The 18276-nt window shown below is 37.6% G+C and overlaps 1 protein-coding gene across 8 annotated transcripts in view; it reads left to right on the top strand.

The window, feature by feature from the left end:
• Nucleotides 1-18276, top strand: part of ATP8A2 (ATPase phospholipid transporting 8A2) — a 761757-nt gene that overhangs the window by 488888 nt on the left and 254593 nt on the right. For all 8 annotated transcript variants that reach the window (XM_072611751.1, XM_072611756.1, XM_072611754.1 and 5 more), the window contains 2 exons: nt 2922-3105; nt 8625-8735. In XM_072611751.1, the coding sequence (XP_072467852.1) occupies nt 2922-3105; nt 8625-8735 (295 nt within the window). The remainder of the gene's footprint in view (nt 1-2921; nt 3106-8624; nt 8736-18276) is intronic.

Below are 18276 nucleotides of genomic sequence, written 5' to 3'. Positions count from 1 at the left end.
ATATGTAATATATATTTATATAATATACATATTTTATAGTTTCTAAAAAGTTGAAAACCACTGTCCATGCGAAAAAAAATACATTTGATGTGGCAATGATAACTTTCAAGGGAAAACTATTCAGTTGCTTGAAATTTATTTTTAAGTGAACAGAACAGCCCATTTTATAATATCTTATAGATGCCAGCAGTATTTTCTTTTGTAGTCCCTGCCTGTGTGGCCTGAGGCCAGATATGAACTCAGGTCTTCCTGACTCCAGGCCCACTATACCAATTAGCTTCTTTGATGGGGCAAATAGTACTTGAAATACTTACCATACACATAATGAAAATAGAAGCATGCCTTACTGTGAGAATTTCTCATCAACAAGAGGTTGGTTGAACTTAGTTGCTTTAAATACAGTGATTCAATTTATAAAAATAGGTATTACATATGCCTGTAGAAAAGTATCTGTAATATAGATGTACCTCTATAGTGAATTATTATCATTTTTAAAAATAGTGAGAACTTTCTTTGTCATTTCACAGGTCAGAAAGGAAGCTTATAGGATATTCATTAAAGAAATACATATTTAAGTATTTTTCATTTTGTATCTTTATTCACTATCAACCAAAACATTTAATGAAAGGGCAAAAAATACCTAGTTTGTGTCCTCAAACTTACTATAATAAATTGAAAGCCAGTATCTAGTCATTACCTGGTAGGAATATGTATTGAACATGCCATTTGAATACAGATCACAAGTTAAGATTGAAAAAGAGAATTGGTAACCTTCTTCAATACTTAAGTATAGAGGGTTGAAGAGCAATGACATCTATTCTCTTCTGTAGAAATTAGCAGTTTGAAGTCTGTTTTGAACCCCTAGAGTGTACTAGAATTATGTTGTTCCAGTGCATTACAGCTGAGAGTATAATAAATCCTTGATGTGAATTTCATGCTTAAAAACACTGGGAATCATTTTTTATAGCCCAGTTAGATTCTTTCCCCTTTACTTTTGGCCTTTGGGAGCAGACATCTGTTGCCCCCTCCTATGGCTTGGGCCAGCAGATGGACCTTCCCAGAGTCTCTCACTTCTCAGATAAATATAGTAAGATAATCAAATGCTAGAAATTAGACAGTTTTCTTAGTTTATTATGTTATCTTGGTGCCCAGGCTTGGAACAATCATAATAGAAACCTCTCATCTGAGAATCTGAGCTTGCTTCTGTTGATAAGGGTCTTTGATTTGCTTCACTTAACAGTCAGTGGCAGAATATGGCTAGGGCTGGCTGAGCTTGGCTCTAGGTTCCTGAAGTTCTTTTGTCATTTTGCTTTAGATCCAAAGATTCCCATTTTGGTTTAGATTCCAGTGAGCCACCCCAGTCCAGCTAAATAGTTACTCATATTCTGGAAAACCCCCTACCCACTCCACTCTTTTAGTACCCCATTATTCCCCTTCTATCTTGCTGCCCCAAGAGCTCACTTCTAACAAAAGTAGACCCTGAGGCCCCTTGAGTTGTTACGTAGACCTCCTTGCTTATTAACCCCTAGGCATGGTCAGGTAGAAAGTGAAGCAGTTGTACACTTCATTAAGTTCTAATTTGTTTAAAAGCAGTTTTCAAATCATTCTTCAATATTTGTCAACTATTACTTATCAGAGTTAGTAATGAAGACGTTGGAATGGATCAACATCTAAGTTCCCTTTCACTTCTGAAGTCCTAGGATTCCATGCCTTTAATATTGCTAGATGTTTGAAAAAGATTACATTTAACTTAATTTGCTGGGAGCCATGCTCTTGGGGGTGGAGAATGATACCTGATAATACTCATGGGAGGGTGTTGTGTAACTTCTCTAAAAATTCATTAGAGATTTTTGTAAATGTTAATTTTTCTTTTGCTTGTGTTTTTGCTGGGTTTGGTGGAGGAATAGAGTCTGCCTAAATTTTTTTTAACAAGACTCCAACCTGTTTGTGAAACTAAGGCGATAAAATGCCAAGACTGTTTACTTGCCAGTGCTGCCAGGATACGCTCTGAGTAATTCAGAGAGGCCACCCACTTGAGTTTCCTTCTTTCAAAGAGTGATTCAGGTGTTTGATTTACCAGTTTCCACCCCACCCCCCCATCTGAATACAGACATATGCACAGTTGAAAACTAGTTGGAGCCAAGAATTCCAGTAACTTGACCAAAGTGTGGTGTCAGCTTCCTAGGTTATGTAGAAATGTTTTGTACTTCAGTAAACCAAGTAGAAAACTTGGATTTATGAAGGCTCTTATAATGTTCTCCCATCCATCCTTCAAGCTGCGTTTCTGCAGGAGTAGATCTTGTGTTCCCTCATCTGTCTCCGTAAATCTATCCTGGCTCTTTTAACACCCAGTCTCCTTTTAAAAATAAGGTGAAGAGACTTCCCCCTTTTCCTTTCCCCTTTCCCTTTTCTCTGGGCATCTCCCACTTCCCCTTGCTCTGCCAACTCTGTCTTCCTTCTGTAATGGGGAGCAGATTTCTATGTATCCTTCTCTCCCTTGCATAAGGAATGTGTCTATGGCCCACAACTTTCAAAAGTTCTGTCAGTGCTGGTCTTCTGATTGATTGGAAAGACGTTCCCCTAAGACCTTTGCAACTGACTGTATTCTAACTACCTTCATAACCTAGGACTTCACCCAGGCACCTGGGAAGCATGATTACAAATCAGCCTGTGTTGACTCAGTCTGGTGTTGTGTGCTTTCTCTGTGAAGTTAGAGAACACTTGAAAGCCACAAGTTACCAGTGTCTTTTTTAAAGCCTCTTTTGGCATGAGCACTAAAGCTTAAGTATCGAATTAGGAAACTTTCCAATAACTGCCCTCTTCATGCAACTAAATGTAGATTACAGCTGTCTCTTTTGGAAAGATGCGTGCAGTAATGTGCTGAGGGCTGACCAGAATTTTCTTTCTGTCCTCCTTTCCAGAGTATCTCCCTTGCAGAAGTCTGAAGTTGTTGACATGGTTAAGAAGCATGTGAAAGCCATCACCCTTGCCATCGGGGACGGTGCCAACGACGTGGGGATGATCCAGACTGCTCATGTTGGCGTAGGGATCAGTGGGAATGAGGGCATGCAGGCCACAAACTCCTCCGATTACGCCATTGCACAGGTCAGAAGCATAAAGAGCAGCTGCTGGGGCCTGCTGAAAGAGATGTCAGCTGTGCAGACGCCATTGGTTGCATCCTGTAGAATTTCTACTGCCTCTTTTGAGGCTTGCCAGCTAAAAACGATACCACCAGGGTATCTGGGTTTCTCTTTGGTTTTGATCTTAACATAGTTTGAAGCACCCTTTCCTAGAGCTTAAGTTTCTCTTGGCCAGCTGTGGGTCTTGCCCACATTGTTCTGTCTTCTGGGAGAGGCGCCATTCATGACAGCTAAGTCTACAGCCCTGCTAATAATAATCCTTCTCCCACCCACGTTTGCAGTTTAGGTTAGCTAGTGTCTCTTGGTAAAGAGCTTTTGTATCCACAATAGCTATATTCTCCCAGTTAACTGTGGTACTTCTTGGTTTGTTTGTTCCATACCCCCAGGCTACCACTCCACTGTCTAACTGTTTCTTCCCAGTCATTCAAGGGTAGTTTAATATGGTCATTTCATCATTTTCAATATAAGTAACCAGGGGTAACTTTTAGTTTAGCTGCTGTCTTCATGAGTTATTTTCTGTGGGATCATCTATTTCATTTGGATTTTAATGACTCCATGCTCAGCAGCAACATTTATAAGCATACACACAAGCCAAGACTATCCTGTATATTCCTCTCTAAACCAAAAGCTCCGTACTGAAAACATCCAACATGTTTAATGTGGTCAGTACCAAGTTGGACTAGAAAGAAATGCTTTCATCTCTTACTTGATAGTGTCCAAGAGACAAAAAGAATCAAACATTACTCCTAATAGTTTAGACCATATTTTAAACCATCCATCTTCAGCAGGTATTTTATTAAGTACCTATTATGGGATAGGCACTGGAATATGAAGACAACATCCTTGCCTTCAAGGAATTTCTAGGGAGACATATAATATATTTATGTACAGATCTTTCTATAACATTTCCCCAAAATGCCTGGGGGAGTAAAGGCCCCAGCACGTGGGGGGAATCAGGAAAGGTCTCAAGCAGAAGATTGCACTACAGATGAGTCCCAAAGAAATCTAGAGATTTTAAGAGGCAAAAGTATGTATGCACCCCAGTCATGGGGAGTAGTATCCCAGCATAAAGGAACAAAGGTAGAAAGTATGAGGTCATGCAGAAGGAACATTAAGAAGGCCACATTGGCCCAACCATGAAGTGAGTGATGATAAGTAAGATGGAAATGAAGTTGCAAAAGTAGGTTGGAGTTTCTATTTTATCCTAGACAATATAATATATTGCTGTAAAGAAATATTTTTTTCTTCTACTATTAGTTAATTAGGCAGCTAGGTGTCTTCATAGTATACAGAGTTCCAGGCCTGGCATCAGGAAGCCTTGAGTTCAAATCCAACCTCACTCACTTATTAGCTGTGGACCCTGTTAAAATCACTTAACCTTTGTTTGCCTCAGTTTCCCCAACTGTAAAACAGAGATAATAACAGTACCTACTTCCCAGGGTTATTGTGACTGTCCAGTAAGATAGTAATTGTGAAGAGCTTACTACAATGCCTAGAATATAATAAGCTCTATGTAAATGTTAGATAGCACCTTCATTTAGTGATGAAAGTCTTTCAGAAGACATAACATTTTTATTCAGCATCAATATATTCAATAAAATCATTCCTCCTCCACCCCTTTTCATTCTTAAAGGGCATGCATGATGCAGTGAAAAGTCAGAAGCAGTCCTATAGCACCCCTGCTTTATACATTCATCTACCCTGAGATTAGGTGATGTCTTGAGGCCTCACATAGTTTTGTGCTTCTTTAACTAAACATAAGGAAATCCTTATGGTCTTGAGCAACATAGAAAAAAGTCTTCATCTTTACTGAAGATAAATCCTCAGGTCCTTCTCTGAATTAATGCTCTGATTTTGCAGACTTGGAACTTGGGCCCAAAAGCATTAGGTGGTCTGCCTGAGGGCAGAGTATAGCAGCCATCCTAGAGAACAACAGTTATGTACATGGACAGGGAGACAGCAATATTACATATACCCTATAACATGCAAACTTTCCTAGGTTAACCAAAAAAAACCCAAACTGTGTGGAAGTCTTGCTTTCCTAGAATATATCAGAGACTAAATGTGAAGGACTGTGGAGTTATGAAATATTTGAGTTATAGTACCGTGGGGCTGAAAGGGAACCTTGTAAGATTCCTGAACATTCTGGGCAATTATCTATCCATTACTTAAGAATGTCTAGGAAAGTAGGTTCAGTAATCTTCTTTCAGAAAATGAAATACTAATGAGAAGAAGGACTGGACTTTTGAGCAGTTCTTGCTTTAGACTAAAATACTGAGTGCAGTAGAGGGGTGTTGTGAGCAGTGTTCTGCAACATTGCTTTTTGATTTTCTTGCTGTAGTTACAACCAACTGCTTCTAATTGAAAGGACTTGTGAAAAAGGTGAGGGGCCTCTTATGCAGACCCTCCCTGTTTCCATCTCATCCTAATGTTAGCACTAGCCTTATAAATAGGCATATTCTTTCTGTCCTCAAACTTCCAGGTTGCTTGATAGAGTAGAAAAAGTCCTGAACCAGGAGTTATAAGATTGTATTTCAAATTGCAGCTCTTTTTCTTCTATCTGTGACCTTGGCCAAGTCATGTAGTTTCTTTGGGCCTCAGTTGCTTCATTAGGACAATGAGTGGGTTGGAGTAGATGATCTCTAAGGTTCCTTTCATTTCTAACTTTTTGATCCCATGAAATTCTACTGTCTTCTATTGGAGATTAATTCCTTTGATCCACTTTTAAAATAGAAAAGATACCTGAGAAAGAAAACACTTTTAACTTTCTTGTGAATGTGAATTTAATGTGGATGAGTTTTTAACATCTTTCCTAAGAGCAACTGTTAAATAATGGGAGTTTAAGGAGAACCTATACTGTTTCAATACAAGAAAGGAAGGGATGGAAAGACCTTGAAGATAGCCTTTGTCTGTTTTACAGTTTTGCCAGGGACTGACTTTGTCTTTATCTCCCAATATATCTATGTTGTTCCATAGGTAGATATACTGCCTTTTCTAACCTTCCTTAATCTACACTCTGACCACTGCTACCACCCCTGGAATGATAGCACCTCTTTCCTTTCCAACCTCTCTTCCAGGGGCACACATCTTTTTTTGCTGTCTTTATTTCTAAATAAATGAGAGTAATATTGTACCCCAGCCTATGCCTTCATGTTTTCCGCTAGAGAGAGAGACATCCCTGCCTAGAGAGAATCATCCCTTTTTTTAATCATGCAAAATGTTTCCATATTAGCCGTATTGCAAAAGAACAAGCAAAATAAAACAATAAAAATAGAGGATTTTTTTTTTACAAAGTATGTTTAAGTCTGCATTCAGAGTTCATCAGTTCTCTCCCTGGAGGTGGATAGCATTTTCCAGCATGAGTCCTTTAAAATTATCTTGGGTCGTTGTCTTCATCAGAGTAGCTAAATCATTCACAGTTGATCAGTAGTATTGCTGTCACTATGTAAAATGTTCTCAGTTCTGATCACTTCCCTTCACATGAGTTCATATAAGTCTTCCCGGGCTTTTCTGAAAACATCCTGCTCATCATTTCTTATAATACAATAGTATTCCAACACAATCATACACCACAACTTGTTCAGCCATTCCCCAGTTGATGGGCATCCCCTCAATTTCCAATTCTTTGCCACCACAAAAAGAGCTGCTGTAAATATTTTTATACAAATAGGTCCTTTCCCCTTTACTTTGATCTCTTTGACTCTCTACTTTCGTAATGTTTTCAAAGCACTCAAGAAAAGTAGAATTTTGATTTAGGATTTTTTCCTGAAGGTAAATCATGGCAAAGCTAAAAATTGTGACATTAGAGATGACTCAAGCAGATGTTCTCTGTGCTCATTGATGTTTAATGTCAGGGGTCTGGGTCAAACGCAGACTTCCTTTATATTTGTTTTAGTTGGTTATTTTATGATTCCCTATTCTCCCCTGGAATCCTTAATGAGCCTTTATGGAGAGTTTCATTTTTCCATATGTGCCTACTCATGGCATTTCTGCACCAAGACTTTCTGTTTCAGAGTAAGATACTAAGGTGATGTTCATTATATTGATATTTGGCAATGAGAATATGATCGTATGCTAGAAGCCCCTCTCCTTGCATGTTATCCTTGGGGAACACATCATAGACTGTATGCTTCTTCCTCCTACTTGTATTATTTTGAGTCCATAACTTCTTTACAGTTAAAAAAAAAAGGCAATTGCATTTTAGCAGTAAGCCCAAACTAATAAAAGGTTCACTATATCTAATGAATTTTTTAATATTCGTAGACTATCAAATATAGCCCGATTGCCACTTCTAGGTACACAATGGGGACTTGACTGTACTGTGCCCCTGTACTGCCTGCAGCAATTGACTGAGACAGAGTCCTCTTGACCCTCAGCCCAGAAGTAGGGGGATTAAGGTTTGACTTCAAGGAACCTAAAAGGGGCATTGGAGTACCCTATGTAAAATATATTTAATATTCCAAAAGTGTGATAGGGAGAATGAGGCTAGTTAGCCTTAATGTATTCATGCTAGAACATTCTAAGAACCTAAGAATCCCAAAGTGATGTTTCTTTCTAGTGCTCACCGTTAAGGTTTTTCTATAAAATAAAAAGGAAAGGAGCAAGCCTGACAGTTAGGAATAGGTGATTTGTTCATGTGGGAGGGGTCAAGGTAGGAATGCCAAAAAAGGCCCCGGTGCCAAAGTGCAATTTTACTCTTTTGTGTTAAACATTACTCTTTCCCTATAGTCCTCTTCCAAAGTGCTAGAGCCCCTGACAAAGATAATTGAGTTGTCACTGCTGCCCAGTCACCTTATTGTAAATTAGTTAATCCACATCACTTCCCTAATTGGCTAGACCTCTGGCTTCATGCTAAAGTGCAGAAAATGGATATTGGGGATAATCATTTATTTATTTATTTTTAATTTATTCATTCGTTTATTTATTGACATTTAGCTTCTTTGAAGGTTTAGTCCTACAAGATGGAGGAATCTGTTTCACTGGGTAGGAAAACGAAGGCAGAATTGTTTTCCTTTGTCCCTGGTTGAACAGAAAGTTAGTGGTTAAACTGGAACTTTCCATTCCCTCCAAAATGCTCTTCTTAAAGGCTGAGGACTTAATCCCTCTTCCAGTGATGAAGGTTCCCAAGCCCTGTGATTTAAACTATTTAAATGATAGCCCAAATTTTCTGTAGCAGCTTTAAGGCAAAGATGTTCAATGCTTAAGTGGTCTAATAAAATGGAGATTTAAGAAGTGGTTTAACTGGGCAAGTTATTGTCTCCTGGGTTGGACCCTGCACCCTCTCCCTTATCCTGAACTTAAATGCAATTTGCTAATCTTGTAGGTTCAGGCCTAATATATGGACCTTTGAACCTTCTGCGCAAAAGGAAAACCTGGAACATAGCAATGAGAGGTCTGAGACCTTTCAGACTACCAATGAATGATTTATATTATGAAATGGTGAGCACTTAGCTTCTTGAATTGACTGTTACTTCTCTCCCTCAGTTTGCCTACTTGGAGAAGCTTCTATTGGTGCATGGAGCCTGGAGTTACAATCGAGTGACCAAATGCATCTTATATTGCTTCTACAAGAATGTGGTGCTTTATATTATTGAGGTAAGGTTGGAGACATGATCTTCTGTGAAGAGATGAAACTTTGGCAGAGGGCTTAATAACTGGAGAATGATTTAAACCACAGGGAAAGGGGGTATTTATAGGTTTAAATTAATCTCAGTGAAATAACTTGTTGATATGAAAATATTTCTAGAAAAGATGTCGTTCTGATATGTTGAAATAATGTGAGACATAAGTAACTTGTTTTGGAGTCATGATGTGCCCCTGCGCTAATTATGGATGTCTATGGGAATCAGCAATCTGTGTGTCGCTATCATTTTTGGAGAAGAAAAGCTTCTTACCCCAAACTGCCATTAGAGACCATTCTAAGCGTTCAACTAATAGGTTGCAGGACAGACCTTTTTCCTTAGTGCCTGTGCTATCCTCTTCCCTTCATCACCTGCGTAGAGAGAGGAGGAAAAAAAATAATTCATTCCAGACCAAAAGGCAGGGACATCTAGTAAATGTATCCATGCCTTCTAGTTCCCAAAGGTGGCTGGAGCCAGGTGAGCCCTGAACAGTGAGTGAGTGGCAGAGGCTCACACCTGCAGGTGGCACCCCTCGTGGCCACAATTAAGCTTGTGTCAGTCCACGTCTTTGCTTCCATGCTGTCTTTGAATAAGGAGAGTCTGGTTTTCCATTTGTGTCATTGGACTTGCCATTTTTCTGTGCAGTCACTGTTTTGGATTGTGTCCTGAGAATGTGTTTGTTGTGGTCAACAAGTTTACTTAAATCTATCCAAATGAGCTCAAATTTTGTTGTCAAACTGATTCCAGGATGCTGATAGGGTGGTAAGCTCATTGAAGATCAAAGGCTATAAAAGTACCAGGCCTGGGGTCCATTCATGGATCAATTTCTGTGGCAAAGCCACTCTTTCCCCTTAGCTACTAAATATGATTGGAGGCAAACTCTGCCAATGCTGAAATCATTGACAGTTGCTAATAACTCCCTGAAGCCAACCTATTTTGAAACTAAGCAAAGTGACAGTTCTCACAACCACAAAAAGTCAAGTTGGATTTCCTGCTCCTGTGAAGATCCCTCATTTATAAGTACATGTTCCATATGCATAGAAATGTAGTTTTGTACCTATAGTGAGATATGCATATCCTTGCCCTTGCCTTGTTTAGAAAAAGGAATGTCCCCCTTTCTTACCCCTACTAAAGCTGAAGTAAATGAATCTTGAAAATACCTGCCATTGCTTTTGAGAAAACAGTGACAAAAATCAATCCAAGAGTTCTTTCTCCTGAGGAAAAAAAGGAGGGAAACAAGCAATTCATTTTTAGAGAGGTGGTAGCAATGGGAACAAAGCTGATTCTATTAGATTTCTTAATAATAAAAATAATAGCCAACATTTATATAGCTCTTACTGTGTGCCAGGCACTGTACTAAGCATTTTTATAATTATTATCTCATTTAATCCTCACAACAGCCCTGGGAGGTAGGTGCTATTATTTTCCCCATTTTATAGACGAGAAAACTGAAGCATATAGTGGTTAAGTGATTTGCCCAGCATCTCACAGCTATCAAGTACCTAAGGCCAGATTTGAACTCTGGTGTGTGTATGATTCCAGGCTGGGCAGTCAGCATTAACAATAATGACTAAGATTTTCAACATGCTTTAAGGTTCACAAGTCAGTCAGTCCTTTTTTAGTCGTGTCCAACTCTTTGTGACACCATTTGGGGTTTTCTTGTCAAAGATAATGGAGTGGTTTGTCATGTCCTCCAGCTCATTTTACAGATGAGGAAACTGAGACAGATGAGGTTAAATGAATTGCCCAGGGTCACATAGCTAGTATTTGATTTGATTTGAACTCAGGTCTTCCCAACTCTAGGCCCAGCCCTCTATCCACTGCACCACCTAGCTGCCCCAAGGTTCACAAAACACTCTACAAATGTTATTTTACTTGCTCTTCAAAGCAGTTCATTTTACAAATGAAAAACTGAGGTGCAGAAAGGTTCATCATTTGCCCACATCTCATAGCTATTAAATGTGACCAGAGGTCACATTGAACACAGGTCTCCCTGAATCCAAGTGTAGTGTTCTATGAGTTTAGATGACCATGGAGTAGAAGATTTGCTGATCTTTTTAGCAGCCAACTAATAATCTTCTTAGCCTTAATAATTAGGGCATCTATTATTTTATGGCCCTAAATGGTTTTCTGAAAATGGTAGATGTAGATAATAAACAAAAGCTTTGCAAAAACAACTGTGATATTATGTGATGTGATCCAACTGTTTTCATTGTCTCCTGATAAGGTTATATGAAGCCAAATATTAGATCATTGGTTGATGTTTCCCTTATCTTAACTGCAGTATTTCAGCTTGATGATTCTCTGGTAAGGTGAGTGCCAGGATATGGCAATTCTATCTAAATAGAAATTTATATGTAAATAGAATAGGATTTGTTATCATTAAAGAATGTTACGTGTTACTTTAAAAATAAATGATTAAAGCCCTGGAAATTAAGTTGGTTGTACTTCTTTAAGAGAATTCCTTTTGTTTAAGGTCTTTTGCTTTCCTCTTTTATGCAAATATATGATAAGTGCTCCATGGGAAAAATTGTAAATGAAATTTGGGATGAGAGCTTTTAGTCAATGTATAAAAAGCCTCAAGTTTAAGATGAAAGATAAAAAGAAATATGTTATTGATTTGTCCATATTTCTCACATCCATTCTTACTTGAAATGATAAATTTTTATAGGGACATGGATCAAAGGATCATAGAGTTAAAGCTGGTAGGAACCTTAGAGGTCATCTAATCTTGCTCTCACAGGCTTGATCTTTTTATTTCTTTCCTCCTATTTGTAGCCTCTTTTGAGCCCCTAGAAAATGTTTTCTTCTCTGCCTTTGCATCTGTGATAGGAGTGACTGACTCGTCATATATCACTTAGGGTAGTACGTAATTAGATTGACATAATTTAAGAGACTCCCAGTGTCCACCCCCACACTTCATCCCAAATTTCATGTATATTTTAAGCTGTCATAGCTGTTGGCTTTGGGAAGTTCCTTATTTATCTGGTGTTTCCCATTATCAACCAATTACAGATGGTCTAGACTCCTTATCTAGACATTCCCCATTAAGCCTCCTACTCTCCATGGGTTCCTTCCTACTCATTTACACCTCCTATCTTGCTCATGCTTTGTGGCTCTAATTGGGTGATGAAGATGAGGCTGTAAGGGTTAAGAACCAAAGTCTGCTCTGACTTAAAATGCAAATGGAATTTGAGATCCCAAGAGTACCATAGAAGTACTTTCAGTTCAGAAATCTGTTGCCAAATAACATTTGCTTAAAACTTACTTTAAAAAACACTTTAAAACAACACAAGAAATTAAGAAAAAAGCTAATTAGATTTCACTGTCACCTTGATATTTAGCTTCATATTGGTGTTTCCAAAAGATATTGCTTTGAAACCCAAAAAGAAAAATCTGTGACTAGCCATAGATTGCTTGTTTTAAGATAAAATGTTTGCTTCCATAATGTTTTTAAATTTAATTTTTAATTCATATTATTTATTTTTACATCACTTATGTTTTCCAAAATACCCATACTCCTGCTCCTTCCAAAGCAAACCCTTATAACAGAATTTTAAAAGATGGAAAAAATAGTTTAGGAAAACTAATTCATATGTTGAGAAAGTCTGTCATATATAATGTTCCACACCTGTAGTTTTCTATCTCTGCAAAGAAGGGGGAAGGGAGTACCTTTCCATCTTTTTCCTTTGACTCCAAGATTGACCATTGTAACTTCTTAGCCTGAAGTTTTAATTATGTTTATACTGTTATAGTCGTATAATAGTGTTTTCCTCTTTCTGCTTATTTCATATTGTATCAGTTCATAGGCGTCTTCTTATACTTCTCTACATTCATTTCTCATCATATTTTATAGCACAGTAATATTCCATTAAATTCACATATAACTTTTGTTTATCTATTTTCCAGTGAATTGAGCAGGCATATGCTTTATTTCTAGTTCTTTGCTACTACAGAAAGTGGTACTATAACATTTTGGTGGCTATGGGGCCTTTCTTTTAGTCATTTTATCTCCTGGGGTACATGTGCCTATCAGTAGAAACTCTGTGTCAGAGGGTAGAAACATGTCAGTCACTTTCTTCATGTAACTGGAGTCGCATTGGTGATACAGTGGGTAAGAGTGCTGACCTTGAGTCACGAACACCTCACGTAGCCCCAGACAGTTATTATCTGTGTTAGGCTGGACAAGTCTTTTAACCTCTGTCTGCCTCAGTTTCCTTGACTGTAAAATTAAGATAGTGATAGTGCCTACCCCTCAGGGTTATTGTGTTTGTTTGTTTGTTACCTTAGAGATATTGTAAGGATGAAATTACATAACTACATACAATGGTTTGCAAATCTTAAAATGGCATATAAATACTGACAGTGATGATGATAATCATAATGATGTAATTCTGAATTATCTTTCCAGAATGATTAACCCAGTTCACAATTCCACCATCAATGAGTTAAGGTATCTTTCTTTCCCAACCCATTCTCTCTTGTTATCTTTGCCAATTTACAAAGAGGTGAAACATCAGAGTTGTTTTGGTATTTACTTCTTATTAGTGACTTGAGACAATATTTCATATAGAGATTATTATTAATAATAAATAGCTCATTTTCATAAAGTAGTTTTAACTTTATTCTTCACCCACATCCCTTAACAGAGTGAATGAAACAGACTTCTATGGTGATTTGCTCTTTGCCAAATGTGATATCATCTCTAAAACAAAAGTTTTTTCTTTCCTTATCCTCCAGGGGAAAAAAACCCTCACTGCTATTTAGTTATTAAACATAATTGAAGTAAGTAAATTGAACATAGCCTTTTTTACTTGCCTAAATCTCTGTCTATTTGTATGCTCATTATAGAGTTACTTTCCTGTAGATATAAAAAAAAAACTCCCAAAAAATCTATTCTTTAAACAAATCTTCTAAAAGGAAACAAAAAAAAATATTATGGAAAAGACTATGGCATTGCCACTAAAATAGGAGTTAATTGTTTAGAATGTCCTAACTAGTTTCTATGGCATAATTTATTCTATGATTTTTAAGCTTCATTAAGGGCTAACTAGGCATTTATGGTCTAGGCTGGGAATTGGACCACCATTATAATAATGTTTCTATGAGAAAAATGCATTCTGAGTTACAAAATTAGAAACAAACTTTTGGAATTTTTATAAATTGAGGATTTCCTATCATCCATGGGGTGGGTAGAGAGGGCCTAAACTATGGTGGTAGTGTTGGAGATGAAAAGGAAGTGATACCACAACAACAAAAAGATCAAGTATTTGTTTAAAGTCAAATGTAAGATTAAAAAAAAAAAGAAAATGAGCTATTCACCTAGTATCTTCAGCATTTCCCTTTACTTTTAAACTACATACAAAGCAACATCAACAAAGATGAATTTTCATTTTTCCAGAGCATCCGCAGCATACACATTGCTGTCACTCTCATTATTATGTCTGTGTAATATATATCAAACGATTTCCCTAGGCTTTGAGTCCTAACGGCCTGATTAAGCTGCATGATATCTCAAATGAATGTGCAGTCTCATTCATTTAGGAATTCTTGCAGTGATACAGATTGTAACCCATCTGTGTCTTTCCATCCTGTTGACCTCTTACTCACATCCACCTAAGAATTTACTGTTAGGTGGGCTACCTAACTTGCTGGAGGACTTCCTTATTCTTTCTTGACTTCTTGAGGTTATCAGTGAAAGCACTCTGGCTGGCTGTCTGCTTGATACCCTCACTCATTCTTGTCCCACTTAATCAAGCCTGTTTTCTCTTTCTGCCATACCATTCTTTGATGATACCTTTCATTCTCATTTGGAGTTCTTTTGTTGTTATGTTACAGATTATAGGTTGTATACCTATGGTATTACCCTCTGTGTAGTACCCATATCTTGACTTCCATAGACAGTGGTCCACAAAACGTTTGTATCAAAAAATCACTTTTGGGAGTAGCTTGGTAGCACAGTGGATGTCCTTGGAGTCAGGAGGACCTGATTTCAAATCATGACTCAGAAACTTTCTAGCTGTGTGACCATAGGCAAATCACTTAATCTCAATTTCCTCCAAAAATAAACACATCTGCCTATCTTTTGAGCAACTCTTATGATAGGACACTTAGAATCAGAAGATAAGCTTTGCAGTTTCTTGAAAGCAATCCATCCTGTTTTCCTTCTTTTCATCTCTGTATCCAACTGAATGTCTATATGTATTATCTGTTCCAGATAGACATCCTGTTGATCAGCTCTGTTAGATATCCATTCAGATGCATGCTGGAATATTGACAGTAGACATTCTTCATCCATTCATTTGGTCTTTTCCTGTTAGATGGATAGACTAAACTGCTTTAAGTGATTATAAATCTCTCCCAAAAGGCTCTATGCCAATTGACACGGTGTCATTCCCAAACTGGAATATCTGACCATTCATCAGAAATCCCTTCTCAACCTAGACTCTCTTCTGGGTCATCAGAGAAGCACATACTTTTGGCATATGTATATCTCCTTGTTTTACATATCACCTGATGCTTTTTTTTTCTTCATAACCATAAAATAGCTACCTGGAACAAAGAAACAGGTGGCACCATAGTAGATCATTATTCTTTAGAGATATGTAGCCCCTTCAGTATAACTCAGCCCATTTTACTAATTGGCTAAACTGACGAAGGTCTTTGAAGCCATGATGAACACCTAAAAGAGCCAAAGCTGAGAAGGAGGTATAGCTCTTTAGACCTAACAGACTCATTATAGGATTCAGTCCAGTCTACTCTTGTTGCTAACTTGGACTTATAGAGAACTATGCTATTTAGTGCAATATTCGTCCTTGTAAGAGTTTTTGTTTTGTTTCTTTGTTTTTTGCTCTCAGCCTCATTAACTCGACCTTAACAAATTCAGGCCCTGAATTTAGGAGCAGCTCACATATATTTAGAGATTCTGTGATATAACATATCACATTAGTCTGCACATATATTTAGAGATTCTGTGATATAACATTAACAAATATTTTTGTTGGTATTCCTGAAATCAACTTGTGCCTACTTTATTAAGTGCATACTATGTTCAAAGCATCGTACCAAACAACTAGGACAAAGACAAAAATGAAACTATCCCTTCGTTAAGGGACTTAATAGTTCTAAAAATGGGTTTAAATTTATCTTAGTTATTGACTCTTACATATTATTAGGCAATAACAGGTAGGGGAAATGAGAAAACATAACCAAAGTGCTCCATGTTAATGCCCTTTGAACCTAACCATTCTATGCTAACACTTCTATACACCTTTTGAACAGATCTTCCATTATATCCAAAAAATAAATTACCAATTAGCAACATTTTCTAAAGCCATAGACCTTAGAAGGGAAAGGGACTGTAGAATTCTATCCACTTCCCTCATTTTATACATGGGGAAACCAAGACTCAGAAGCACAAATAATTAGCCTAAAGTAATTATGAGTACTTGATAGATCAGTAATTATTAGACCAGTAATAGTTGGTATGGACATTTCTTCCATGGATACAGATCACAACCCCACTCTAACTTGGCAGATAATTTTTTCTGAGTTCCTGAGATGAAAAAATTGATCACACTCTGAAGTCAACTTTAGATTAGCTTCTAAAATCTGGATAGGCAACGCATTACTGTGCCCATCACCAAATCCTTTTCAGCTTGGAATAAGGCATGCCGGGGCTTATATACTTCATTGATACGGCCTTCCAGAACCCAGGGTTACCTCCCATTTCCATTAAAGTATAAACTCTTTCAGGGCAGAGACTTTACTTATGCCTTTTTGTGTATCTCCAGTGCTTAGCACACCATATTAAGCACTTCACAAATACTTGTTGATTGATACCATAGAAGGATATTGAAGAATAACTTTAGTATGTGACTTATAAAAACACTTTGTATGCTGTTCTTGCAGTTTTGTAGAAGAGGAAGATAAAAGTATATGGAAACATTAGAAAGGCTTTTAGAGAAAAAAGAAGAAGAATAACCTTTCCCACAGATTGAGTTTAGATTTATTTCAACCAACATTTTAAAAGTATCCCCTATTGTGCCCAGCACTGTACTGGAAAGGGGGATGTGAAGACAAAGCAAAATGGTTTATTCCTTCATCAAGTTTATGTTCTGGGCTGTGGGGTTTGGGGGGGAAGGGGACAGAGCAAAGAAGAGAAGTAAATACAAAGGAATTTGAGGAGTTGGAAGAAAACCAGCTTCTAAGGAAATGAGGAAAGGCCTTATGTAGGAGACAGCATGTGAGCTAAGCCTTGAATAGAATTAGGGATTACAAGGGGCAGTGGGCAAAAAGGGTAGAACATTCTTTGTATGAGGACACAGGAATAGCACAGAGGTACAGGAATGATAGAGAAGGTCATATACATGGAAGAGCAAGTTCAGTGGATCTCTTTGAATAGCTGAGAGTCTGATTTTAAAGGATTTCAGGTGCCAAACTAGAGTCTGTATTTTACCCAGAGGCTAAAGGGAGCCTGTAGATTCTGTAGACTCTCCCTGTGCAAAAGGAAGCTCCTTGAACAAGGGAGGACGGTGCTTTATTAACATCTGTTGGGTGGCCATGGAGAGAACGGATTGAAGAAAGAAGAGAATAGGAGAAGGGAGATCACTACTACAGCCATTCAGTCAGTCAGGAAACGATGAGAATCTTAACTAGAGCGTGGCCTTAGAAGTAGAGAAAAGAGAACAAATTCCATAGTTGTCATGGAAATCAAGACTTGGCGGCTAGGTTGGTTGGACATGGCCGGTAACGTAATTTCCCTTTCAGAAAACCAGAGTGCCAATTAAACACATTGACAGTTGTATACCAGACTATGAACCTGTTTACTCAAAGGTGACAGTGACAAATGGCTGTTGGGATTTGACCTGTCCCTTAGTTCACTAAACTAGCACCTGGAGACTAGTATGTGGTGGTATGCATGGGCATAGTGCTTGCCTCTACACATGAGCATAAAGATGCCCTCTGCTCTAAAACACTACCCACATTGATTGCTTAGCAAGCTTTAGTAGGCCTAGAAACATGCATTGTCTGGAATCTAATTCATGTTGATAAAAGTAGAAATTCATTTGTATGAAAAAATTTAGATTTTTAAAACCACATGAAAATCAGGGGAAAACAAAGCCTTGCTGTTATGTAGTTTTTAATGTGGAGAACCACCTAAGATTACTCATGGAAATCTGGACCAACATAAAACAGCTAAAAAAAAAAGAGAAAAGAAAACCAAGAAAATATAACATTTCAAGAAGTGAATTGAATACTAGGCAATACTTGCCAAATTTTCATTTTCTGTATCTCTCTAAAAAGTATGATGGAGTATACTTTATTCATATCTTCTCAACTTAATCCAAAGAAGTCTCAAAGATGTCTGTATTCTTTGATTTTTCTTTTTCTGAAAACATTCACATTCCCTTTGACTGTTTTACGACTCCAATTTTTCTGTTAGGGTTCTAATGGTTTTGTTCCCCTTGCATTTCAGTTCCCTGTTGTGTTAAAAAATAAAATAATTCTCAGGA

The sequence above is a fragment of the Notamacropus eugenii genome, chromosome 5 (genome assembly GCF_028372415.1).
Source record: "Notamacropus eugenii isolate mMacEug1 chromosome 5, mMacEug1.pri_v2, whole genome shotgun sequence".
Classification (NCBI taxonomy): Eukaryota; Metazoa; Chordata; class Mammalia; order Diprotodontia; family Macropodidae; genus Notamacropus; species Notamacropus eugenii.
The sequence above is the reverse complement of the archived record's forward strand: the minus strand, read 5'-3'. Positions and strand labels throughout refer to the sequence as shown.